The sequence below is a fragment of the Diplotaxodon limnothrissa genome, linkage group LG2 (genome assembly GCF_057381915.1).
Source record: "Diplotaxodon limnothrissa isolate DT_005_m linkage group LG2, D_limnothrissa_male_GT1.1, whole genome shotgun sequence".
Classification (NCBI taxonomy): Eukaryota; Metazoa; Chordata; class Actinopteri; order Cichliformes; family Cichlidae; genus Diplotaxodon; species Diplotaxodon limnothrissa.
In genome coordinates, this window is record NC_140597.1 from 17,635,896 (window position 1) to 17,661,867 (window position 25,972).

At 39.7% G+C, this 25,972-nt stretch overlaps 1 protein-coding gene and 1 non-coding gene across 2 annotated transcripts; both read right to left on the reverse strand.

Annotated features, from left to right (window-relative positions):
- Positions 1-25,972, reverse strand: hspa9 (heat shock protein family A (Hsp70) member 9). The gene is made up of 16 exons (XM_085360945.1): positions 25,648-25,972; positions 24,853-24,911; positions 24,487-24,574; positions 23,761-23,942; positions 23,192-23,316; positions 23,036-23,109; positions 7,282-7,388; positions 6,970-7,132; positions 6,800-6,892; positions 6,162-6,371; positions 2,815-3,042; positions 2,515-2,737; positions 2,080-2,174; positions 1,607-1,699; positions 1,369-1,509; positions 1-1,037 (listed from the first exon to the last, which is right to left on the reverse strand). The coding sequence occupies exons 1-16, from the start codon at positions 25,726-25,728 to the stop codon at positions 966-968; spliced, it is 2,034 nt and encodes a 677-aa protein (XP_085217071.1). The 5' UTR covers positions 25,729-25,972; the 3' UTR covers positions 1-965.
- LOC146638333 (small nucleolar RNA SNORA74) lies at positions 6,445-6,648 on the reverse strand. The gene has a single exon (XR_014906960.1). It is a non-coding gene; the product is annotated as a small nucleolar RNA SNORA74 (small nucleolar RNA).

The following is a 25,972-nucleotide window of genomic DNA, read 5'->3' on the forward strand; positions in this document are numbered from 1 at the left end:
GGCAAGTTACTATGATTCTCAGTTTTCACTTCATTAATATAATCACCCATCCCATACTCTCACAATAAACAGAACTTTCAATTCAATACACTACTTCATGCTTCTTTTTAAAGTAGAGTGCTCAACACAGCAAGTCACTGTACACAGAGTAGTTTCTGGCCGTCAATGAATGACACAGTTGCTCCACACTCCTCATGCATGACTCTTCTTTCTCCTGTTGTCTGTCAGAAGTGAACCATGATGTCATCTAGTTAGCTGTCCCATCATGTGTTGTGTTGAGTTCAACCCATGCTCGGTTTAAGGTGACCAAAGAAGTGCATTTTTAAGAGCCAAAAGGGAGTTTCTCACATACTTATTATATTCTTAAAATTCTCATCTCACAGACATACTTTGAATTTACTGTTTAAGGAATTGGCGTGATGCCAGAAAATGTGACCACATGATCACAAACCAGTTCTTACAAGAGACTAAATGAATGCAAGTCAATGGAGTGCACTCAGGATAACAGAGAGGGGGACTGGCAGCCTCCGAGATGTTAATAGAGTACACCAAAAGGAGACTTTTCTTATTCAGCACTCTGCAGTTGTACATCCTCTGTACCACACCTCTCAGAGTGAACCCGGTACAAATAAGTGCTATGAACGAGCATCCCGCTTTCCGAAACTGAACAAAAGAAATGTGATATCTTCAACAAGAAAATGTTTCACTACCTCAGAATGGAAATTAACATCTTTGTAAAAATAAACAACTTTTTGTTCCAGACAGTTAAATTAGAAATAGGATATCATGGGACATGGAGGAACATACACTGACATTTATCTTTTCTATTTTACTGCCAAAACACAGTAGAATGTTGTGTTATGCAAGAATGACTCTGGCGATCATCCTTCCGCCTAGTCCACCACACAAGCCCAACAGTCCTCTGCTGTCATGGTCATCTCATGACAGCCAAGTACTAATAAGATCTACTGTTGGCCTTCTTTCTTCTCTCCTTCTGAAGAACTGGAACTGCTGCTGCTATCCCGCTCTGCTGCCATCTGCAGGAACAAAAGGAATTAAAGACTTTCACAAACACTGAGCAGAATTTTACAAAACCGCTTTAATCTGTGTGACCTTTTACTTCTTTTGGGTTTGTTCACCTCTAGTTTTCCCTAATTTTTATGGAAATTGCACATTCTAAGATATGCCTCGTTTTCAGCAAATAGCTCTTTGGTAGTCAACTTGTTTGTACAAAAATATTCTTATTCCTTTTACAGTTAGCATTTTTCTGATTCAAAAGATTCTTGGAAGCAAAATGTAATAAAATGAGGGTCTGGTCAAGACTTTTACAGTACAGCACACACTGATATACACAGTTTCAAGGCCTACCTTCTTGTAGGCCATTTCAAACAGTTTGAGTGATGCCTGCTGCAAGTTGGTTGCGGCCTGCTTGATGTTCTCGCCTGTCTCAGAGTCCTTATTGGTCAACAGATTCCTGACCTTTGAAATCTCCTCCTTCAGCTTGGTGCACTGATTTCACAAAAATAGGGGGGAAAAAATAAGACAAAAATCAAGCACAAAACATTAATTTAATCTCAGTAAATTACAACAAAGTTTAGAGCATTACCTCATCAGCAGGGAGCTGGTCTTTAAACTCTTCCATCTTGGATTCTGTGTCATGGATGATGCCCTCAGCCATGTTGACAGCTTCCACACGGTCCTGCAGCAAGACAACTCAGTATTTACCAGATACTAAAACCACAGACAACACAGTGGTGAACCATCATCTGTGTGTAAGACGTGCAACTTCTAGGCCTAAAAAGCCAATGTGGAAATGCCTGTAAACCAACTGAACAGATGTAACTGTGGGTGAAACGGCATTGAGTCCTTTGTTTGCAGCTAGTTTCAAGTCTGTTCAACATAAAGTGTCTTGAGATGACCCATTAGGAATGAGCCTTGTATAAATAAGTGTGAACTGATTTCTGTGTTTTAAGATGAACATTTTCTGTGTTGCACTGAGTTATGATGACAATAAAGTGCCCATCAATCAAGACGGTGAGATTTCACCCCCGACTTTTGTCTTTACAGTTTGACTGTTACCTTCCTCCTCCGGTCCTCCTCTGCATACTTCTCAGCATTCTTGATCATATTCTCAATGTCATCTTTACTGAGACCTCCTGATGACTGGATCACAACTGTAAAGGAGGAAATGAGATATTTATATGTGCACTTTGACTTTTACAGATACCAATTCAAACAGAGTCGTAATGCAGGGAAAAAAACAAAAAACAGTTGTCTGAAACAAGACTGAGTAAGGGCCAAGTGATTACAGCAACATGCATAAATATTAACCTCCCTATCTAGTCTGTCTTAACAACAACTGTAAAAGTCAACCAAGTTAAGTGTTAACATTTATCTAAAAATGCAGATTATTTTCAGCAGTTTGAAATGTCTTTTAGCTTGACTTGCTAACACACGAAGTGGGAAAAAAAACAAAGTTCTCAGCTTTCAGACTGGTTTACTGTGTGCACTGACTCTGCTGCTCGCGGCCTGTGCCTTTGTCCTTGGCCGACACATGGACGATGCCGTTGGCGTCGATGTCGAATGTGACCTCGATCTGAGGGACTCCACGAGGGGCTGGAGGGATTCCTACCAGAGTAAACTGACCCAGCAACTTGTTGTCTGTCGCCATCTCTCTCTCACCCTGGCACACTTTGATCTCCACCTGAGTCTGTCCATCAGCTGCTGTGGAGAACACCTGGAGGGGAACATGTGACACTGTAGATCACATGGGGCTTCACTGAGACTGTGGGACTGCAGTCCTGCTTTAAATACCTGGCTCTTCTTGGTGGGAATTGTGGTGTTCCTATTGATGAGTTTGGTAAAGACACCACCCAGAGTCTCGATACCCAGCGACAGTGGAGTCACATCCAAAAGCAGCACATCGGTTACATCGCCAGCCAGAACGCCACCCTGGATGGCTGCCCCAATAGCGACAGCTTCATCAGGGTTCACAGACTTGCTGGGGGCTCGGCCAAACAGATCCTGGACTGTCTGCTGAACCTGCAGTGCGGATGTGGTGGGGGGTGTTAATTACGAGTTATGCATGCATTAAAATCAGCATTATAAAAATCATATTCAAAATGCAGAAAACATTGTTTTACTCTTTTGTAAAAGCACTGTACAAATCTATGTTCTTCTTATTGTCTGTGCACTAGGGTTGTGCAGATAGAGATCACGTCAAAGTTAATGAGCCAGTAATGAGCCAACAATTCAACTGTCAAGCTGCCGAAAACTAAAGTGCACTGCATGTTAGCTCAACTACGAAAAAAATACACCTGTTTGCAATGTATACAGTGGTTTGCAAAAGTATTCGGCGCCCTTGAACTTTTCCACATTTTGTCACATTACAGCCTCAAACATGAATCAATTTCATTGGAATTCCACGTGAAAGACCAACACAAAGTGGTGTACACTTGAGAAGTGGAACAAAAATCATACATGATTCCAAACATTTTTTACAAATAAATAACTGAAAAGTGGTGTGTGTGTGTAATTATTCAGCCCCCTTTGGTCTGAGTGCAGTCAGTTGCCCATAGACATTGCCTGATGAGTGCTAATGACTAAATAGAGTGTACCTATGTGTAATCTAATGTCAGTACAAATTAGGGCTGCCACGATTAGTCGACTAGTCACGATTACGTCGACTATCAAAATCGTCGATGACTGATTTAATAGTCGACGCGTCGTTCGAAGCTTTGTAAGATCACAAAAGACGCAGGAATAAGTAGTAGGATTTAAGAGTGTAATAACAGACTGAAACAAAAGATTGCAGCACTGCATGTACATAGATGCCAGCTGCCGTTAAACCCGAAGAAGAAGCTGTGTCCCAGAATTCATAGCGCAGCTCAGTTCAGTTTACAACAATGGCGGCAGCTAGTTAGTTTTAATATTACTCTTATTATTCTTCCTGGGTCACAAAATAAACGTTTAACATATTTTCAGGTGAGAATGTAGCTGTATAAACCTCAAATATCTGCTCAGTTTATCAAGACACCACATATTTTCAAAGGCGTTCTGACGTTTTCGGAGACGTCTGTTACCCACTAGCTCGATAGCTAGTCGGGGGCAAGGCTCACTAGAGCCCGTGAGAACACCGGACTCCCGGCAAATCGTTTTCAAACCCACTGCCGTCTTTCGCTACTCAGGTAAAACATATATAAGTCACTTAGATAACTTCAAAATGTTATTGTTTTGCTTTTTTTTAGTATTTTATTTGTTCCTGAGTAAATCGGTTTGGCTGAGATTGAAGTTTTAGTTTTTACACAGCTGAATAAACGTCAAGAAGACAACTGATTATCAGAAGTGTGAAATGCTCGAGAATATACTCCGGTGTCCTGTTATATTTTAGATAGCAAGGAGTTTAAACTTCACCGAAACAATCTGCAAATTTCATTAAAATTTAATAAACTATCACCTTGTCTTTATTTTTAGTTAGCACATACCTTAAACACTTAAAGCTGTAAGCTAATGATAGTTACATAAGAGTAGATGCATGCTGGTGCAATAAGATGTACGTTTTACTCCAATGGATGCATGATCTGATTAGTCGACTAATCGCAAAAATAATCGGTGACTAGTCAACTATCAAAATAATCGTTTGTGGCAGCCCTAGTACAAATACAGCTGCTCTTTGACGGCCTCAGAGGTTGTCTAAGAGAATATTGGGAGCAACAACACCATGAAGTCCAAAGAACACACCAGACAGGTCAGGGATAAAGTTATTAAGAAATTTAAAGCAGGCTTAGGTTACAAAAAGATTTCCCAAGCCTTGAACATCCCATGGAGCACTGTTCAAGCGATCATTAAGAAATGGAAGGAGTATGGCACAACTGTAAACCTACCAAGACAAGGCCGTCCACCTAAACTCACAGGCCGAACAAGGAGATCGCTGATCAGAAATGCAGCCAAGAGGCCCATGGTGACTCTGGACGAGCTGCAGAGATCTACAGCTCAGGTGGGGGAATCTGTCCATAGGACAACTATTAGTCGTGCACTGCACAAAGTTGGCCTTTATGGAAGAGTGGCAAGAAGAAAGCCATTGTTAACAGAAAACCATAAGAAGTCCACTTTGCAGTTTGCGACAAGCCATGTGGGGGACACGGCAAACATGTGGAAGAAGCTGCTCTGGTCAGATGAGACCAAAATGGAACTTTCTGTCCAAAATGTAAAATGCTATGTGTGGCGGAAAACTAACACTGCACATCACTCTGAACACACCATCCCACTGTCAAATATGGTGGTGGCAGCATCATCCTCTGGGGGTGCTTCTCTTCAGCAGGGACAGGGAAGCTGGTCAGAGTTGATGGGAAGATGGATGGAGCCAAATACAGGGCAATCTTGGAAGAAAACCTCTTGGAGTCTGCAAAAGACTTGAGACTGGGGTGGACGTTCACCTTCCAGCAGGACAACAACCCTAAACATAAAGCCAGGGCAACAATGGAATGGTTTAAAAAAAAAAAAAAAAAAACATATCCATGTGTTAGAATGGCCCAGTCAAAGTCCACATCTAAATCCAATTGAGAATCTGTGGCAAGATCTCAAAAACTGCTGTTCACAAACACTGTCCATCTAATCTGACTGAGCTGGAGCTGTTTTGCAAAGAAGAATGGGCAAGGATTTCAGTCTCTAGATGTGTAAAGCTGGTAGAAACATACCCTAAAAGACTGGCAGCTGTAATTGAAGCAAAAAAAGGTGGTTCTACAAAGTATTGACTCAGGGGGCTGAATAATTATGCACACCCCACTTTTCAGTTATTTATTTGTAAAAAAATGTTTGGAATCATGTATGATTTTTGTTCCACTTCTCACGTGTACATCACTTTGTATTGGTCTTTCATGTGGAATTCTAATAAAATTGATTGATGTTTGAGGCTGTAATGTGACAAAATATGGAAAGGTTCAAGGGGGCCGAATACTTTTGCAAGCCACTGTAAATGTCATTATGTCCCCAAACCAGACCACACATTTGTGGTGTGTACCACTTTGTCTACTGTTAACTATTCGTTGCCATGGAAGCTGCAGAACTTACTCGTTTACTCCATCTAGTCCCACAAGTATAAAGTATGTGCACCCTGAGTTATTTCATGCACTTTGGTGGTTTTAAACATCTGTCTTGTGTACCTTGGGCATGCGTGTCATGCCTCCCACCAGCAGCACCTCTCCGATGTCTCCCTTGGACACTTCAGCATCCTGCATGGCCTTCTGGCAAGGAGACACGGTGCGGCGGATAAGGTCAGCAACAATACCTTCAAACTGAGCACGGGTTAGCTTCATGTTAAGATGTTTGGGACCGGAGGCATCCATAGTCAGGTAGGGGAGGTTGATGTCAGTCTGTAAAACAGAAGGACAATCACTGAGTATTTAAACAGTTACAAAATGCTTTTAACTCAGCACTGTGGTTCATTTTGTGTGACCCTGTACTAGGCCTGGCCTGCGGTCAGAATCAGGACAGTCCACTCTCACTGGGCCAAGTCCTGTAGCAGCACAGCAGCAGCGGATTCTAAAACAGAACCTGCTGCACTGAAGCAAAAAAAACAGGAGCTTCGTCTACCAGCACTGTAACACTGAGCCAGACACAGATTATCTGGACAGCTGACTGAGAGCTGGCACACAACATGCACTGAGACATGTGATGACAAGCAGTACAACCAAAATCAAAACACCCTAAAGCATCTGTGATACATCAGCCATTCAGTGTCACCTTTTTATACAACTACACAAACTCATTAGCTTCCCATGAGGATAAAAGCTAGGAGTACCTGCAGTGAAGAGGACAGCTCACACTTTGCCTTCTCCGCAGCCTCTCTGACTCTCTGAAGAGCCATGTTGTCCTTCGTCAGGTCTACACCGGACTGAAAAGAAACAGCGCAGGTTGAAAACGCAAAACTTCACAAATAGATCAAGGCTTAAAGACTGTTAGAATACCCACCTCTCTCTTGAACTCCTTGACAATGTGTCTGAGGAGGTGCTGATCAAAGTCCTCTCCTCCAAGGAAGGTGTCACCATTGGTGGACTTCACCTCAAAAACTCCCTTCTGGATCTCCAGGATTGAGATGTCAAACGTACCTCCACCTAGATCATACACAGCAATACTGGAAACACATTCATAGAGGTTAACACAACAACAGAGCGAGTAGTTGTATTCTTCTATGTACAGGATCATCTATCATCTTTCTTAGCAAGTACTGATACTCCTAAGCATAGCAGTAAACATCAGGTGGTTTTTTTGTCATCTACACACATCTTATCTTGGGTCTTGTCCAGGCCATAGGCCAGAGCAGCAGCAGTTGGCTCGTTAATCACACGCAGGACGCTCAGACCAGCGATCTGCCCAGCATCTTTGGTGGCCTGTCAAAGAAACAAGTTGACACAAGTATCGAAGATGAATCGTTACTTCAATCATCAAGTGCATTCCAAAGCAGCAACAAGGACACAGAAGCTAATTATCCGACATCTACATATCACCTTAACTGCTCTGAGACTGAGGTAGATTAGTCTTATCAAAAACTTCGAACAGTTTAAAAAAAAAAAAAAAAAAAAAAGGGGGGGGGGGTTGGAAGAAAAAGTAAGTATAAAAAGAAAGTATATGATGAACTAGAAAGCGAAAATTTCGGAAGAAATTTTAAGTGTGCCTATGCCGCTGCTAATCAGTGTAGTTTGCCATTCATACGGCTACAGAGAGCAAAACTCAGCAGAGCAGCCATTCTCCACCATGAACTATGGTAAAAAACAAACACCACTCGCGCCTCACAGATGACAGCTTACAGTTTTGTGTAAAGATGAGGTGACTTCGTACAGCCCCGATTTGCAGACGCTGTGCACAGAGGTTCATGAGCAGAAGTCCCATTGTACCACGGCAGACCCGACAATGTTTGCATAAACACGCTTTGAAGTTTAAGTTCAAGGTTCTTTATTTGTCACATGCAAAGTTATACAAGTATAACACACAGTGAAATGTAGCCTGACACGCTCCTCGACATGTGCAAAAAAATTGAGGGGGGGGGGGGGGGGGGGGGTGTAGAGGAAGCACACACATATATCTGTGTATATACATATACACACACACACACACACACACACACACACACTGAGTGAATGTGCAGTAGTAGCAGTAAGCAGGTGAATTCTGTACATTAATATGAATAGACATCTGACTATTTTACAGGAAGCATTACGTTATGGACCACTTTTTACACATGGTTGGTGTACCCACACAGCCGGCTGTAGCTTTTCATCTCACAGCCCAACACACACCCAAAAAACAGCCGAGAGATCACAGACTTTACGCCCGTGGGTCCACCTCCCCTGCAGCGGCACTGCATACCACGCCCTGCCACACACATCAAACACGTAAAATAAATATTTATGCACTTTTGCATTCACTTTTTGTTTTTGTTATTTTTACAGTGTTCTGAATGATTAACAATGATCTACAGCCAATCTTGTGTATTATTATACAAACTTTGGTTATAAGATTCAGATAACTATTTAATAAAAGCTAAATATTTTATATGAGAGTAAGAAAGAAAAGTATATCTTTGTGTCCCCCTTTCCCTGTTAATGCCCTACCTGGCTCCCTGGCAAAAGCTTTGCTAGATCCGCCCCTGCACAGTTACCAGTTGTCAGCTACACAAAAAAGGATATTGGTGTTATTTGTCTGTCAGAAACAGTTCATGACTTCCCTTCAACTCATTCATGTCACCTAAAAGGTAAACCCGTTTCTCCATCACCAGTTCAGCTCTGATGATTCAGTAAGGACATCTCCTGGTTTGGACCAGCCGTTTTTACAGCTGTGGCTCCAGCAAACATCAGCTGATACTAGAAATTAAAATCAAATGAATTTAACAACAGCTGATCAAGCTTAAACGTGCTGCTGTTGTTTAGCGCGATAAACAAACAAGAGAGAAAAGCCGATCATTGATCAGTTTCATGATTGAAGTTGCAACAGGCGAGAGAATGACAGGGGAGGCTGCGTAACGACAGAATAAATCCAGCTTTGTGTCTTCTTCCGTTCTACCTGAAGTACGGGACAAACTGTGTTCCTTTTCAGCTCAATACGAAACGCGTAATATTTTCTCTGAATGCGGGACGATTCAGTTTGTACGGAACGGTTTGCAACTCTACGAACTAACCCTTATGAATAAAATAAAATTCAATTCAATTCATCAGTAACTTAGCGCGCACACAGCTGTATAGAAACTGCGTCATGCCAGCTAGCACGCAGTACGACTTATTGTAACTGATTGTAAAAAGTTAACACAACGAAAATAAACTACACCTAAACTCTGTTTATATCCGACCCAAATAGAGTGCAGTTCATAACTTCTTACCTGAAATTCAGTTAACCTGCTTCTCCTGCCTTCAATTTCCCTGATCCATGGCTGCCATCTGTTTGAGCTCCGCGTTAGCCACCACCGGTCGATCGGCGGCCGCCTCGCATGTGTCTTTTTCCCGCATGTAAATACACCGGTGGCTAGCTGCCCTTTGTTGAAGCTAATTTATGGCTCAACGGTAAGATGACTGTAAAAACTGCGTCGACCGTGAGTGTCAGCAGGGTCTGAAGATGAATTGGCACAAGCCTCATGTCTTAACTTTGCTTTGTTAAAGAGATATGATGATTTGAAAATGCCTCTCAGAGAGTTCCAGCGGTGATTTTGAACAAAGTCCCCATTCACTTTCTATGGAGACATTCATATTTCAAACATTGTGTTGCTCTGAGGCGATTTGATAAAAATCTGTAACTTCCACAACAGTGATAGTGACATTTTCTGAAAGCCAGCAAAAATACCTACGTTTTGATGTATAATTTGTGGAGGTTGAGTGAAAATTGAGTGAGTAGCAAGAAGTTGTTCAGACATGAAGAGAAAACTGAAAAAGGACAAGTGCTCACTCTGAGTTAATTGCATAGCAACCATAACAACGCATGTATTTTCTCAAAAATCACAAAGCTGCAACTGAAAACTTAAAGAGGATTTAATTAAAATGGTAAAAGATATTTAAAAAAAATAAAAATAAAAATAAAAAATAAAAAAGCTGAATCACACAGGAATAGCCCAATGATCTGAGAACATTTTAAAGTTTGAATGGAGTTTCTAGGTGAAAGTATGAGGAAGTAGTTAAGTTTCAACAACAAGCAAGTTTTAGCAGAATTGTGGAAGTTTCCCATTCATTTCAATGGGACAAATTAAAGGAAAAAAGTGGAATATTTTAAAAAGTATAATAGTTATAAGTACCAAAAGTCATAGCAGGAATTAGCAGAAAGAGCAGAACAGTTTAGAGTTTGAACTGAGAAAATCGGCTGAAAACTGACGGAGTAGTTAAGCGGCAAAGAAAGTGGCAACTTGAAGAATAACTAGAAAAAAAATTTGCATTTCCTGCGAAAATGCTGTGTGGATGCCTTAACGCTGAAGATGTCTGCTGAAAAAAAAGCTGAAAAAGCAGAATTATCTGCTGAAAAGAGGTGTGGAAGCAGAGGTGCCTGCTGAAGATGGCTGTATGTGTAATGATACACTGGGGAGTGTCAAGAAAGCAGAGCGCATGCAAGCAGGGAACATGTGTAGCAACTGTCACAGGCAGGATTCGAACCTCTGCCACCGGGTCTCACGGCAGCTGCTCAACCCTCTGAGCCAAATGAGTTCTGGTCACAAACAAAGATATGATGAGAGGGAAAATGTGCACTGTGGAGCAGAAGCTCAAATTAGCAGAAAAGAGGTGAAGAGGAAGAATTTTGTTCTGAAATGAGGTAAAGAAACTGAAATTTGTGCTTAAAACAAGTGAAAAAGCTGAACTCTGAAATCCTGCTAAAACAGCAGAAGAGGCTGATATTTTTCAGCTACTCATTGAGCCAAACTGGTTCTCACGTAACTGAAAAAAGGTGAAAAAGCTTACAATTCTAATGAAAACAGCAGAAGAGGCAGAGATTTGTGCTGATAAGAGGTGAAAATGCTGAACCAATCAGAGGTACTGCTTCTGTCTGCTTCATCAGGCTGTGTACTTGTATGTATTTCTGCCATGGAGCGTTAACAAGAATCTGAGGTCCATATTAGAAAAGCTGCCAAAAATCATAAAACGTTGCCGAATTGTAATAAATTATCAATATGAATTTGTAGTGAAAAACAAACAAACAAACAAACAAACATACAAACAAACATGTGGGCCAAGGTGGAACTGAACCCATGAACTTTGGTCTGAAGAGCCGTTTCCTTACCAATCGCGCCACTGGCAAAGAGAGCGGGCGCCTGGAAAACAGGGTGATGAGCAGTCAGAATTAGATCGCGGTGAGAGGCGAAAAAAAACTCAGTTTTGTGGAGTTACAAAACGTCGTGTAACTCAAAAACTAGGTGGGATAGAAGCATTCTTACACTGGGTGAATCAGCGGACTTTGGTGAACTTTGACTGCGATTTACATAGCTCTTTGTACCTCCGTCGCGGAGATATGACGAGAGAAGAAACGGCTTCATTTTTGGAGTTTGAAAAATGAGAGGAGGACAGATTTCCACCCCTCAAACAAACGTAATTTATGGCTCAATGGTAAGATGACTGTAAAAACTGCTTCGACCGCGAGTGTCAGCAGTGTCTGAAGATGAATTGGCACAAGCCTCATGTCTTAACTTCGCTTCGTTAAGTAGATATGACTATTTGAAAATGCCTTCAGTTTCAGTATTTCAGCTCTGAGTTTCACAACCTCCCCATAGACTTTGAATGGGGAGTTTTGAGACCTTGTGTCACTTTGAGGCAAATTGTGAAAAAACCGTAACTCGCACAATAATTATAGTGACACTGTCTTAAAGCCAGCAAAAATACCTACATTTTGATGTATAATTTGTGGGGGGTGAGTGGAAATTGAGCGAGTAGCAAGAAGTTGTTCAGACATGAAGAGAAAATTCAGATCAGACCAGCACTCACTCTGAGTTAATTGCATAGCAACCATAGCAACGCGTGTATTTTCTGAAAAAAAAAAATCACAAAGCTGCAACTGAAACTTAAAGAGGCATTAAATGAAAACGGTAACAGATCTGAAAAAGCTGAATCACACAGGAATAGCCCAATAATCAGAGAACATTTTAAAGTTTGCATGGAGTTTCTAGGTGAAAGTATGAGGAAGTAGTTAAGTTTCAACAACAAGCAAGTTTTAGCAGAATTGTGGAAGTTTCCCATTCGTTTCAATGGGACAAATTAAAGGAAAAAAGTGTAATATTTTTAAAAGTATAATAACAGAAAATACCAAAAGTCATAGCAATCGTTAGCAGAAATAGCTGAATAGTTTAAAATTTGAATGGTAAAAATCGGACAAAAATTGTGGGAGTAGTTAAGTGGCGAAAAACGTACAGGAGCAACCAGAATAACTAGAAAAATTTGCATTTCCTGCAAAAATGCTGTGTGGATGCCTTAACGCTGAAGATGTTTGTTGAAAAAAGCTGAAAAAATTGAAAGTTGGAAAAAAAAAAAAATGCTGCCCTGAGCAGGATTCGAACCTGGCCCTCCTGGTCTAAGGGCAGCTATTTAGCTCACTGAGCCAAACTCTTTCTCACAAAGAAGAGGTGGAGAGATTGACAATTGTGCTGAAATGAGCAGAAGCTGCTGAGAATTGTGCTGATAAGAGGTGGAAAGGCTGAAAATTTTTCAGAAGAGGTGAATAAGCAGAATTTGGGCAAAAAAAAAAAAAAAAAAGCAGCACGGTGGCTAGCACTGTTGCCGCACAGCAAGAAGGTCCTGAGTTCAATTCCACCATCAGGCCGGGGTCTTTCTGTGTGGAGTTTGCATGTTCTCCCCGTGTTTGCGTGGGTTCTCTCCGGGTACTCCGGCTTCCTCCCACCGTCCAAAGACATGCAGCTTGTGGGGATAGGTTAATTGATTAATCCAAATTGTCACTAGGTCTGAATGTGCGAGTGAATGGTTGTCTGTCCCTGTGTGTTAGCCCTGCGACAGACTGGCGACCTGTCCAGGGTGTACCCCGCCTTTCGCCCCTGACAGCTGGGATAGGCTCCAGCGCCCCCCGCGACCCTGAAAAGGATAAGCGGAAGCGAATGGATGGATGGATGGATGGGAAAAAAAAAAAAAAAAAAAAAGGTGAAAATTCTGCTGAAAAGAGGTGAAAGAGCAGAATTTCTGCTGAAAAGAGTTTTTTTCTGAAAACAGCAGAAAAAACTGAAAATTTTGCTTAAAAGATTTCTATCAGAATTGCTGCTGAAAAGAGTTGAATGAGCAGAATTCTACTGAAAAGAGGTTTTTGCTAAAAAGAGCTGAAAAAGTTTGGATTTGTGCTGAAAAGGGGTTAAAAAGATGAAATTTGTGTTGAAAAGAGTTAAAAAAAAAAGTTTAACTGTTAGCTGAAAGAAATGTTGCCATAAGCTGGATTTGAACCCAGGCCTCCCAGTCTGAGAACGGATGCTTATCTCACGGAGCTAAAACACAGCTCAGCCCAGCATGCAAAATCAGTGACCACATTGATAATGTGTTCCATTCATTTAAATGGTCAAAAGTCATAACACACATCAGCAGAAATAGCAGAATTTTTTAAAGTTTAAACATAGTATAAATACTAAGTTTTAGCAGAAATACTAAATAATATTTTTTTCCTGCCAAATCATAGCATTTGTGCTGGAACACAGAAAATTCTGCCAAATCATAGTATTTGAGCCAAATCATACATCCATCCATCCATCCATCCGCTTACCCTTTTCAGGGTCGCAGGGGGCGTTGGAGCCTATCCCCGACAGACTGGCGACCTGTCCAGGGTGTACCCTGCCTCTCGCCCCCAAATCATACAATTTGTGGTAAAACATTATTTATGATTTAGCAGAAACACTGGGACTTGGTAGAAATACTATGATTTACATGAAATACTTTGACTTAGCAGAAGTACTACAATCCAGGAAAAAAAGTACTACAGCATAGCAGAAATTCTATCATTGAGCAGAATTACAAGGATTTAGAAGAAATACTAAGATTTGGCACAAACACTGATGTGGCTCAAGAACCTTTATTATGCAGTTATACTATGATTTGGAAGAAATACTATGCTTTGGCACAAATACTATGATTTGGCTCAAATACTATGATTTACCAGTAATACTATGTTTTGGTACAAATACTACACTTTGTCACAAATACTATAATTGAGTACAAGTACTATAAGATTACAGAAATACTATGATTTAGCAGAAATGCAATGTTTTTGCAGAAACACTGTAATTTCGCTTAAATAGTATGAAATAGCAGTAATACTATGATTTGGCAGAAATACTACTTTTTAGCACAAATACTATTGTACAGAATGGTGTACGTCAGTTTAATGCTGGGTGGTGCTGCAATAGTAACTATCCTCGGTCAGAAGGAGAGGCTGACATCCAGGGATTCGATTGCCACAGGTGGAGTTTATTGCGGTCAGATGGATGGTACAGGGAGGTATGGCATACAAGTAGGAGGATGTGGAGAGGTGATATGGTGTGGTTTCTATGATTAAGAACAGGGTATGCATTACAATATGCATACAGATTAAAGATTAAGAAAACTGGCAACAAATTCCTCCACTACAAATCAGTCTGATGCCACTTTTTACAGGGTTCACGTTTACTAAGGCACTACCCAAAAGGCGCCACAAGAGGGCACTCCAACACAAGTGATGACCTATTTACACTGATGCACTTAGTTAACAGCCCCTACTTAGCCACTACATAATACAGTGATATTACAGTATACAAATTCACACAAATACTATGATTTGGCAGAAATACTATGACTGAGTAGTAATACTATAACATAACAGATTTCCTAGAAAAAACTATGAAATTGCAGTAATTCTATGACTTGGCAGAGATACTACGTTTTAGCACAAATACTATAACAACGCAGAAATACTATGACTTAGTAGTAACATTAGTACTATAACATAACAGTTCAATATTCTTGCACAAATACCACAATATGGCAGAAATACTATGTTTTAGCAGCAATACTGTGATTTGGTATAAATACTATGATTTGGCACACAGACTATATTCCGCAGATGCATTATAACATAACAGATATTCTACGACTTAGTAGTAATACTATAACATAACAGAATTATTAATTGGGCACAAATACCACGATTTGGCAAAAATACCATGATTCGGCACAAATACGACATGGCAAAAATACTAGGATTGGGTACAAATACTATGATTTGGCAGAAATACTATGATTTGGCAATAATACTGCGTTTTAACACAACTACTTTTGATTGAAATACTATTACTCCATACAAATACGACGCTTTGGGACAAATACTATGTTTTGGTTCCAATACTATGATGTGCAACAAATACTATGATTTGGCACAAGTACTATGATTTAGTACAAATACTATGATTTGGCAGAAATACTATGCCTTAGTAGTAATACTATAACATAAGAGATATACTATGGTTTTGCAGACATACTATGTTTTTGCACAAATACCATGATTTGGCACAAATGCTATGATTTAGCAGAAATACTATGATTGGGTACAAATACTATGATTTGGCAATAATACTGCGTTTTAACAACAACTAATGAGATTTGATTGAAATACTATGATTTAGAAGAAATACTATGACTCCATACAAATACGATGCTTTGTCACAAATACTATGATTTGGCACAAGTACTATCATTTAGTACAAATACTCTGATTTGGCAGAAATACTATGTTTTAACATCAATACCATCTTTTGGCAGAAATTCCTGCTAAAAAGGACCATTTCTTCTTTTTAGCAGAAATACTGTAATTTGGCATAAATACTATAATTTGGGATAAATACTATGATTTGGCACATATAATATATTCAGCACATATATTATAAAATAACAGAAATATTATGATTTGGCCCCAAAACCATGATTTTGCAAAAATACTATGATTTAGCAGAAGTACTATGATTTAGCAGAAGTACTATGATTTAGCAGAAGTACTAAGATGTAGTAGAAGTACTTTGCTTTAGCAGAAATACTATGATTGAGGAGTAATACTTAAACATAGGAGAAATATTGATACACAGACACACATACACAGAGAGTAAAAGGAACAGGAGCTGTTGAGAGTCTGGGCTTGGTATATGTAGGTCAGTTAAATTAGCTGCACCTGCTGTAGTCAGCCCTTACAGACACAGAGAGAGGTGTGAGTTTTCTTCAGTGTATTTCTGACATTCAGGATTCCCCTCGAACAAATGGCCATAATTTCCTAACCGTAGAGGCTAGAACGGTCATTCAGACATCGTTTTGTTCAGAAGAGAGGGGGGAATCTTCAGGTCTTCATAATTCAGAGATAAAATATAAATTATTAAAGATATATGACTTGTAATACACTGTAACCGAGTAGAGGCGAAGAAAAAACTGCCTTGACTTGCTCTCAAACAACCTTTGGTAACTCTAAATCTATATGGAGCATCAAAATCATTCTTTCACCGTAAGAAACAGCAGCCTTTGGTGAACAGTCATGGAATTTTTCAGGGCTCTGTGGAAATCCATCAGAAAGATATGATGAGAGAAAAAAAAGGGCCTCATTTCCAGAATTTGAAATCTGATGAAATCTGAGCAAGGGACAAATTTCCTACCCTCAAACAAGTCTAACTCATCTCAGAACGGTAATAGGTGAGGAAAAAAAATTCTTGAATTGTGAGCATCAGGAGTGTCTGAAGATATATCGGGACAAGCCTTATGTCTTAACTTCGCTTCGTTAAGGAGATATGACAATTTGAAAATGCCTCTCATTAGAGAAATCCAGCGGTGATTTTGAACAAACTCTCCATTGAGTTTATATGGAGAGTTTTCACACTTTGTGTTACTCTGAGGAGATTTGCAAAGAATCTATGAGTCCCACAACAATGATAGCGACATTTTCTGAAAGCCAGCAAAAACACCTACGTTTTGATGTATAATTTGTGGGGCTTCAGTGGAAATTTAGCGAGTAGCAAGAAGTTGTTTGGACATGAAGAGAAAATTCAAAGAGTTTCACTGTCCCCTCTGAGTTAATTGCATAGCAACAATAGCAACGCATGTATTTTCTGAAAAATCACAATTTTGCAACTGAAGACTTAAAGAGAGATAAGATGAAAACGGTAGAAGATCTGAAAAAGCTGAATCACACAGAAATAGCCCAATCATTTGAGAACGTTTTAAAGTTTGAATGGAGTTTCTAGGTGAAAGTACAGTGGGGCAAAAAAGTATTTAGTCAGCCACCGATTGTGCAAGTTCCCCCACCTAAAATGATGACAGAGGTCAGTAATTTGCACCAGAGGTACACTTCAACTGTGAGAGACAGAATGTGAAAAAAAAAAATCCATGAAACCACATGGTAGGATTTGTAAAAAATTTATTCTTAAATCAGGGTGGAAAATAAGTATTTGGTCAATAACAAAAATACAACTCAATACTTTGTAACATAACCTTTGTGGGCAATAACAGAGGTCAAACGTTTACTATAGGTCTTTACCAGGTTTGCACACACAGTAGCTGGTATTTTGGCCCATTCCTCCATGCAGATCTTCTCGAGAGCAGTGATGTTTTGGGGATGTCGCTGAGCAACACGGACTTTCAACTCCCACCACAGATTTTCTATGGGGTTGAGGTCTGGAGACTGGCTAGGCCACTCCAGGACTTTCAAATGCTTCTTACGGAGCCACTCCTTTGTTGCCCGGGCGGTGTGTTTTGGATCATTGTCATGTTGGAAGACCCAGCCTCGTTTCATCTTCAAAGTTCTCACTGATGGAAGGAGGTTTTGGCTCAAAATCTCACGATACATGGCCCCAATCATTCTGTCCTTAACACGGATCAGTCGTCCTGTCCCCTTGGCAGAAAAACAGCCCCATAGCATGATGTTTCCACCCCCATGCTTCACAGTAGGTATGGTGTTCTTGGGATGCAACTCAGTATTCTTCTTCCTCCAAACATGACGAGTTGAGTTTATACCAAAAAGTTCTACTTTGGTTTCATCTGACCACATGACATTCTCCCAATCCTCTGCTGTATCATCCATGTGCTCTCTGGCAAACTTCAGACGGGCCTGGACATGCACTGGCTTCAGCAGCGGAACACGTCTGGCACTGCAGGATTTGATTCCCTGCCGTTGTAGTGTGTTACTGATGGTGACCTTTGTTACTTTGGTCCCAGCTCTCTGCAGGTCATTCACCAGGTCCCCCCGTGTGGTTCTGGGATCTTTGCTCACCGTTCTCATGAGATCTTGCGTGGAGCCCCAGATCGCGGGAGATTAGCAGTGGTCTTGTATGTCTTCCATTTTCTGATGATTGCTCCCACAGTTGATTTTTTCACACCAAGCTGCTTGCCTATTGTAGATTCACTCTTCCCAGTCTGGTGCAGGTCTACAATACTTTTCCTGGTGTCCTTCAAAAGCTCTTTGGTCTTGGCCATGGCAGAGTTTGGAGTCTGACTGTTTGAGGCTGTGGACAGGTGTCTTTTATACAGATGATGAGTTCAAACAGGTGCCATTCATACAGGTAACGAGTGGGGGACAGAAAAGCTTCTTACAGAAGACATTACAGGTCTGTGAGAGCCAGAGATTTTCCTTGTTTGAGGTGACCAAATACTTATTTTCCACCCTAATTTATGAATAAATTCTTTACAAATCCTACCATGTGAATTCATGGATTTTTTTTTTCACATTCTGTCTCTCACAGTTGAAATGTACCTCTGGTGCAAATTACTGACCTCTGTCATCATTTTAAGTGGGGGAACTTGCACAATCGGTGGCTGACTAAATACTTTTTTGCCCCACTGTATGAGGAAGTAGTTAAGTTTCAAAGACAAGAAAGTTTTAGCAGAATTGTGGAAGTTTTCCATTCATTTCAATTGGACAAATTAAAAGAAAAAAGTGTAATATTGTAAAAAACATAATAGTAATAAGCACCAAAAGTCATAGCCGGCATTAGCAGAAAGAGCAGAACAGTTTAGAGTTTGAACGGAGAAAATCGGCTGAAAACTGAGGGAGTAGTTGAGTGCCAAAAAGTGTACGGAAGCAACTAGTAACTAGAAAAATTTGCATTTCCTGCGAAAATGCAGTGTGGATGCTTTAAGCTGAAGCTGTCTGCAAAAACTAGCTGAAAAAGCTGAAAAGATGCAGAAATTGTAAAAACTTTGCAGAAGCAAAAGAACTTTGCGAAAATGTAATAACTTAGCAGAACTGCAATATCTTAGAGGAAACATAATACTTGGCAGAAATACAATAGCATAGCAGAACTTAGCAGAAACATGATAACTTCTCAAAAATACAAGAACTCAGGAGAAATAGTATAAGATAACAGAAAGAATATATTTAGCCAAAAATACTTAAACATTACGGAAACACTATGATTTAGAAAAATAGTACAACATAGCAGAAATACTGTGATTTACCAGAGACACTGTGATGAACTATGAATATTGTAATTTTAAATTAATACTATGTTTTAGCACAAATATTATAATTTGACAGAAATACTATGTTTCAGCACAAATACTCTGGTTTAGCACAAATATTATAACATAGCAGAAATACAATTATATAGCAGAAATGCTATATGTAGAAAGAAAAATATAATATAGTAGAAATAGTATGATTTAGCAGAAATACTGTATTTAGCAAAAGTACCAAAAAGTAGCAGAAATACTATGATTTAGCAGAAATACTATGATTCAGCAGAAGTACTAAGATGTAGTAAAAGTACTTTGATATAACAGAAATACAATTATGGAGGAGTAATACTTTAAAATGGGAGAAATATTGATACACACACACACACACACACACACACACACACACACAGAGCCTAAAGGGAAGAGTATTTGTGCCATGGAGTGTTAACAAGAATGTGAGGTACATATTAAAAAAGCTGGTAAAATCATAAAAGTTTTCAGAATTGTAATAAATGATGAATATGAATTACTGGTCTGTGACAGTGTATTAATTTGTAGGGAAAAAAAACATGTTGACCAAGGTGGAATCGAACCCACGATCTTTGGCTTGCAGACCCGTGTCATTACCAACTGCGCCACTGGGAAAGAGAGCAGCCGCTTGGAAAAACAGGGTGATGAGGAGTCAGAATTAGATCGCGGTGAGAGGCGAAAAACGCCGTTTTTTGGAGTTACAAAACGTTGTGTAACTCAAAAACTAGGTGGACTAGAAGCATAGTTCTTATACTGGCTGAATCAGCGGACTTTGGTGTACTTTGACTGCGATTTTCATTGCTCTCTGTATATCCGTCGCTGAGATATGACGAGAGAAGAAACGGTAGACCTCAGATATGATTGGCTGGCTGGGAAGCCCTGCAGGCCCTGATATGTGCATTTGAATGTCTGAGTCCTCACAGAGGATTGGCTGCCTGGCAGAAATATATAGAAATAGTATGATTAAGCATAAATACTACATTTAGCAGAAATACTATATTAAGCACAAATCCTATAAAAGGCAGAAATAGTATATTAAGCACAAATCCTATAAAAAGCAGAAATACTGTACTATGATTTGGTAGAAAAACTATAATTAATCAGAAATACTATATTTGGCAGAAATACTATATTTAGCACACATCTTATAAAATAGCAGAAATAGTATGATTTAGCACAATAGTAATAACTTAAACAGAAAAATTGGAAAAGCAAAATGGACAGCTGAAAAAATGATGAACATGCTGAGGGTCCCTCAACTATACTTGTTAAATGACAAAAATCAGCAAAAAAATCTATAACAGCCACACAATCACAAATATGTACACATAAGGAAACACACATGCACAGAGACACACACACAAGATCCAATTCAGTCACCCAGTCTAAATATATTGAATTTGAATCTTAGAATGAGATCATCCCATTAAAGAGGCTTTATCTCTCTCTCTCTCTCTGTCACACACACACACACACACACAGGGAGAGAGGCTGTTTACGTTTTCCCGCCAAAACAGGTGCATCTGTTTACACACGCAGCACAGAGACATAGACCTGCTTCTTTCAGTTTATTTCACATAGTGAGGATTCCCCTCAAACAAATGACCATAATTTCCTAACCGTAGGGGCTAGAGCGGTCATTCTTACACCGTTCTGTTCAGAAGAGATGGGGGAATCTTCCAGTGTTAACAATTTATCATTAAAATATGAATTATTAAAGATATTTGACTTGTAACGCACCATAACTGAGTAGAGCGAAGCAAAAACTGCCTTGACTTGCCCTCAAACAACGCTTTGTAACTCTAAATCTATTTGGAGTATCGATATCATTCTTTCACCGTAAGAGACAGCAGGCTTTGGTGAACAATCATGGAAATTTTCAGGTCTCTGTGGAAATCCAACAAAAAGTTATGACGAGAGAAAAAAGTGGTTCATTTCCAGAGTTTGAAATCTGAAGAAATCTGAGCGAAGGACGAATTTCCTACCCTCAAACAAGTCCAACTCATTTCAGAACGGTAATAGGTGAGAAAGAAATTCTTGAATTGTGAGCGTCAGGAGTGTCTGAAGATATACCGGGACAAGCCTCATGTCTTAACTTTGCTTCGTTAAGGAGATATGACGATTCGAATATGCCTCTCATTACAGAAATGCAGCGGTGATTTTGAACAAACTCTCCATTGACTTTATATGGAGAGTTTTCTGACCTTGTGTTGGTCTGAGGAGATTTGCCAAAATTCTATAAATCCCACAACAATGATGGTGACATTTTCTGAAAGCCAGCAAAAATACCTACGTTTTGATGTATAATTTGTGGAAGTTGAGTGAAAATTGAGCAAGTAGCAAACAGTTGTTCGGACATGAAGAGAAGACTGCAAAAGCTTCAGTGGCACACTGGAAGCCAAGAGCATAGCAACCATAACAACGCATGTATTTTGTGAAAAATCACAATTTTGCAACTCAAAACTTTAAGAGGCATAAAAGTAAAACAGTAAAAGATTTGAAAAAGCTGAATCATACCTGAATAGCCCAATAATTTGAGAACATTTTAAAGTTTGAATGGTTGTTCTACGTGAAAATATGAGGAAGTAGTTAAGTTTCAAAAACAAGCAAATTTTAGCAGAATTGCAGAAGTTTCCCATTCATTTCAATGGGACAAATTAAAGGAAAAAAGTGGAATATTTTAAAAAGTATAATAGCAAAAAATAGCAAAAGTCATAGCCGGAAAGAGCAAAAATAGCAGAATAGTTTAAAATTTGAACGGTGAAAATCGGCTGAAAATTGTGGAAGTAGTTCTACGGCTAAAAGTGTACGGAAACACCCGGAATAATAATAATAAAGAAGAAAGAGAAACAGGAACTCAATAGTGTGGATGCTTAAAGCATCCACACAAATAGTGGAATAAAGAATAAAGAGAAACAGGATCTCAATAGTGTGGATGCCCTTGAGGGCATCCACACAATAAATCCAATGAATAGTAATAAGTGTGCCTCTTGGCATAGGCACACTTAATTACACTATACCTTGAAATATATATATTGATTATAAATCAGGTTGGCGATTTGAACATGAACTTGGCCAAATTATTCTATCCTGTGTGAATTGGGTTAACAGTGATTCGGTGCTCTCCTGTCTGGATGTCTGAATCATTTTTATGTTCCAAAAATAGCATCAGTTAAACAATGAAGGCATAGTGCATAATACAAATCTGTGGAGGGGATAAAATATCAGTATCATAGGGACAATACAATTTATAAATCACATTCTAACTGAACTTAAAACTATACTTTATGTATGCATCAGTTAAACATGTTTTTGGAGGTTTAAATAGATTTAAGTAAAATGTCTTTAAAGCAGTTGAATGTATTGCAAGTTGCTCCACTCTAGTGGAAACATGATACAGTCTGCTACAGTTAGTAACCTCTGAATCTTCTCAGTGTCACAGCAGGAAAACAATAATTCACTTCTCAAAAGCTGAGCTTTTCTTAAAAGACCCTGGTGGAGGCCTGACATCTGCTTTTAAACATTCATATCTTGGTGCTCGTGCGAAAACGTTTAGCAACGTTTCCTTCAATAGAAAGCCTGTGTGTGCATACCTGTCTCTGAGAGTCATTGAAGTAGGCTGGAACAGTGACCACAGCATTCTTCACCGTGCTTCCCAGGTAGCTCTCTACAACATGAATATGAAGCAAAACTAATGCTCACATGTGCAAAACATTTAAATTATCTTTTGACTGTCTGCACAACTATACCTGCAGTCTCTTTCATCTTCATAAGAACAAAGGCTCCTGCCTGGCTAGGGGAGTACATTTTGCCATGAGCCTCAACCCAAGCATCACCATTTGATGCACGCACAATTTTGTAGGGAACATTCTTCCTGTTGATGGAAAAAAGGTAGTTTTTTTTACCCAGCTAAGTTTATTTCTTTCATTATATCCAACATTTAAAAAAATAAACCTCGGATTTGAGATTTAAATGCAATAACTGAGAATGGTAAATGGACCGATTCTTATATAGCGCTTTTCTACTCTCCCGGAGTACTCAAAGCGCTCTATACAACACGCCACATTCACCCAGTCACACCCATTCTCACAAGCACTACCTCTATACTGAGTGCTTCCTAACTACACTCACACACATTCATACTCCGATGGATGCATCGGAGAGCAACTTGGTGTTAGTATCTTGCCCAAGGATACTTTGCATGCAGACTGGAGGAGCCTGGGATCAAATCTCCAACCTTCCGATCAGTAGGTGACCTGCTCTACCTCCTGAGCTACAGCCACCCCGGAATCTTTTTAAAGGCCAGAAATGAACTCACAGATCTTTCTGGACCTCTGGGTCTTCAAAGCGCCGTCCAATCAGTCTTTTGGTAGCATACAATGTGTTCTGAGGGTTGGTAACAGCCTGGCGTTTAGCAGGCATGCCCACCAGACGCTCACCATCTGCTGTGAAAGCAATGACTGAAGGAGTTGTCCTCGCTCCCTCTGCGTTCTCCAGCACCTGAACATAAATAAGAAAACATTTAGATTGGAGGAATCATTGTTTCATCAGATTCATCAATCAACCCCAGTTTTTAAAGTTGGAGGTAGAAGAGAAAAAAAAAGACCAAGAACCAAAAACCTCAATTAATGAGTGTTAACATTTTTCAGTTTTTTTCTCAAAACGGTAGAAAAACTACAGAGAAAAAAACAACAACTTTGGATTCTGTTTACACAAAGTTACCCATTTCTTTACCAGGGATGCACTGATGTGATGTTTAACTTTTGTTATTAATCATATCCTGGGGCAGTGAGGCTTTTGAGTAATGCTGCATCAGTGTCTACGATCCCATCTATTTGGCCAGTCTGATTTTTTTTCCTGTTCTGGTTTACTTACACATACAGTAACAAACTTCCATTAAGTTAATTAACACAACATTTAGTTTACCCGCTTAGAAGTTCTCTAGTATCAGCACTCAGGATGGGTTCCATTTCCATAGATACTGCTAGATTAAAGATAGGGGATTAAACAAACAAACAAACATGTGAATCATCTAAAGCATCACCTTGGCCTGTTTGCCCTCCATGACTGCAACACATGAGTTTGTGGTTCCCAGGTCAATCCCAATGACTGCACCTTTGACGGCTTCAGACCTGCAGCACATACAATGATAGTGACAAACTCAGCAGACCTCATGTTTACACCAAAAGATCCAAATTTCTCAGACTTCTATTTAGAAATACCAATACAGAATATGGCATTCTGTTTGGTGACAAAAAAGTATTTTAAATTGTGAATATGAATCACAGCCATTAGGAAGTGAATGTATAGTTTTACCTCTAAACGACAAACAAAAATTGCTAAACCAGCACCAACGTCATGCTGTTAGTGCACGTTCATATAACGCAGGCACTTTAATGTTGATACTCACGCATAGTCTCTCCTGGAGAGGGCTCTAAGAGCATCTGGTTGGAAGCCGGTCCAGCATGCCTGATAATACAGAACAACACAGTTACACAGCTGTTAACTCAGACAAAATATTTGCGATGAACTCACAAAATTCGACATTTTGAACCTCAAAAGGAAAGATCCAAGTATATTTAAAAAAAATAAAACAGGATGAAAATTGGAAGAACCAAAGCATAGATAACATTATCGGAGTCACAAACAAGCACATGTGACAAGAAACCATTCTTAATAGTGGGATCCAGCTAAGCGAAGCCTGTAGAAGATCGAGCTCTAAATGTGTTACTTAAACTGTGGAGCAGCGTGCTGGAGGAGGGGACGCCTCACCGAAGATCACAGACCCACAGCTCTGCTACAGCCTTGGAACTAGCTCAAAACGAACATTAAAACTCACACACCAAAGTAAAATATTTCAGTAGATGACGAAGCAAGTAGTACTTGCTTCTCTAATGACCGCACTTTGAAAAACAGCTGCCAGGTAGGTCCGGTATCAAATGAAGCGTTAGCTTAGCCCCACAGATATGAAACACACCAGCACATCGAATGCTAGAGCGGCGGCTCAATACTATGTTGTTATTGCACATCTCTTCTCGTGACACACATTTATTACAGTGTCTGCTGGACTGTGCTCATTGTTAGTGACACAGTAATGATCTAACCACGACTAAATATGCTGTCCTCAAGCTTACGCTGTTAGCATCTAAAGCTAGGAAGCTAATGGCCACATCGTAATGCATCTACTTAACTGTTTGACATTTACCTTTTTAATCAAGGACGAAACGCTTCTGATATTACTCCTCGTGGGAAGAGTCCTTGAAACGCTTCGGGCGACGCTCAACATTTTCACAACTCAGCTAACAGGCTTGCTAACTTCGATTTTAAACTACAGCTTTTAAGTAAAAGCACACTCTTCAGATAGTTCGGCAGCGAAGGAATGCTAAAATATTTCAGCTTTCCGAGCCTCTTCAGACTTTAACGCAGCGTCTCCTCAGAAAACCGCATAGAGCTCAGCTGCGACAAGACTGCTCGCCTCTGGACTGCAACGGCAAAAGACCTGCGAAGCTTCTTCTCGAATTATCCAACAC

Bases quoted from the DNA above. Each gene is read 5' to 3' on its own strand.
- hspa9 (XM_085360945.1), bottom strand. From the start codon at position 25,728: ATGTTGAGCGTCGCCCGAAGCGTTTCAAGGACTCTTCCCACGAGGAGT. The intron at 23,110-23,191 runs GTATAGTTGTGC...TTCATGTTGTAG, and splicing joins GAAGATGAAAGAGACTGCAG to AGAGCTACCTGGGAAGCACG. The intron at 1,510-1,606 runs GTAATGCTCTAA...TTGTGAAATCAG, and splicing joins ACCAGCTCCCTGCTGATGAG to TGCACCAAGCTGAAGGAGGA.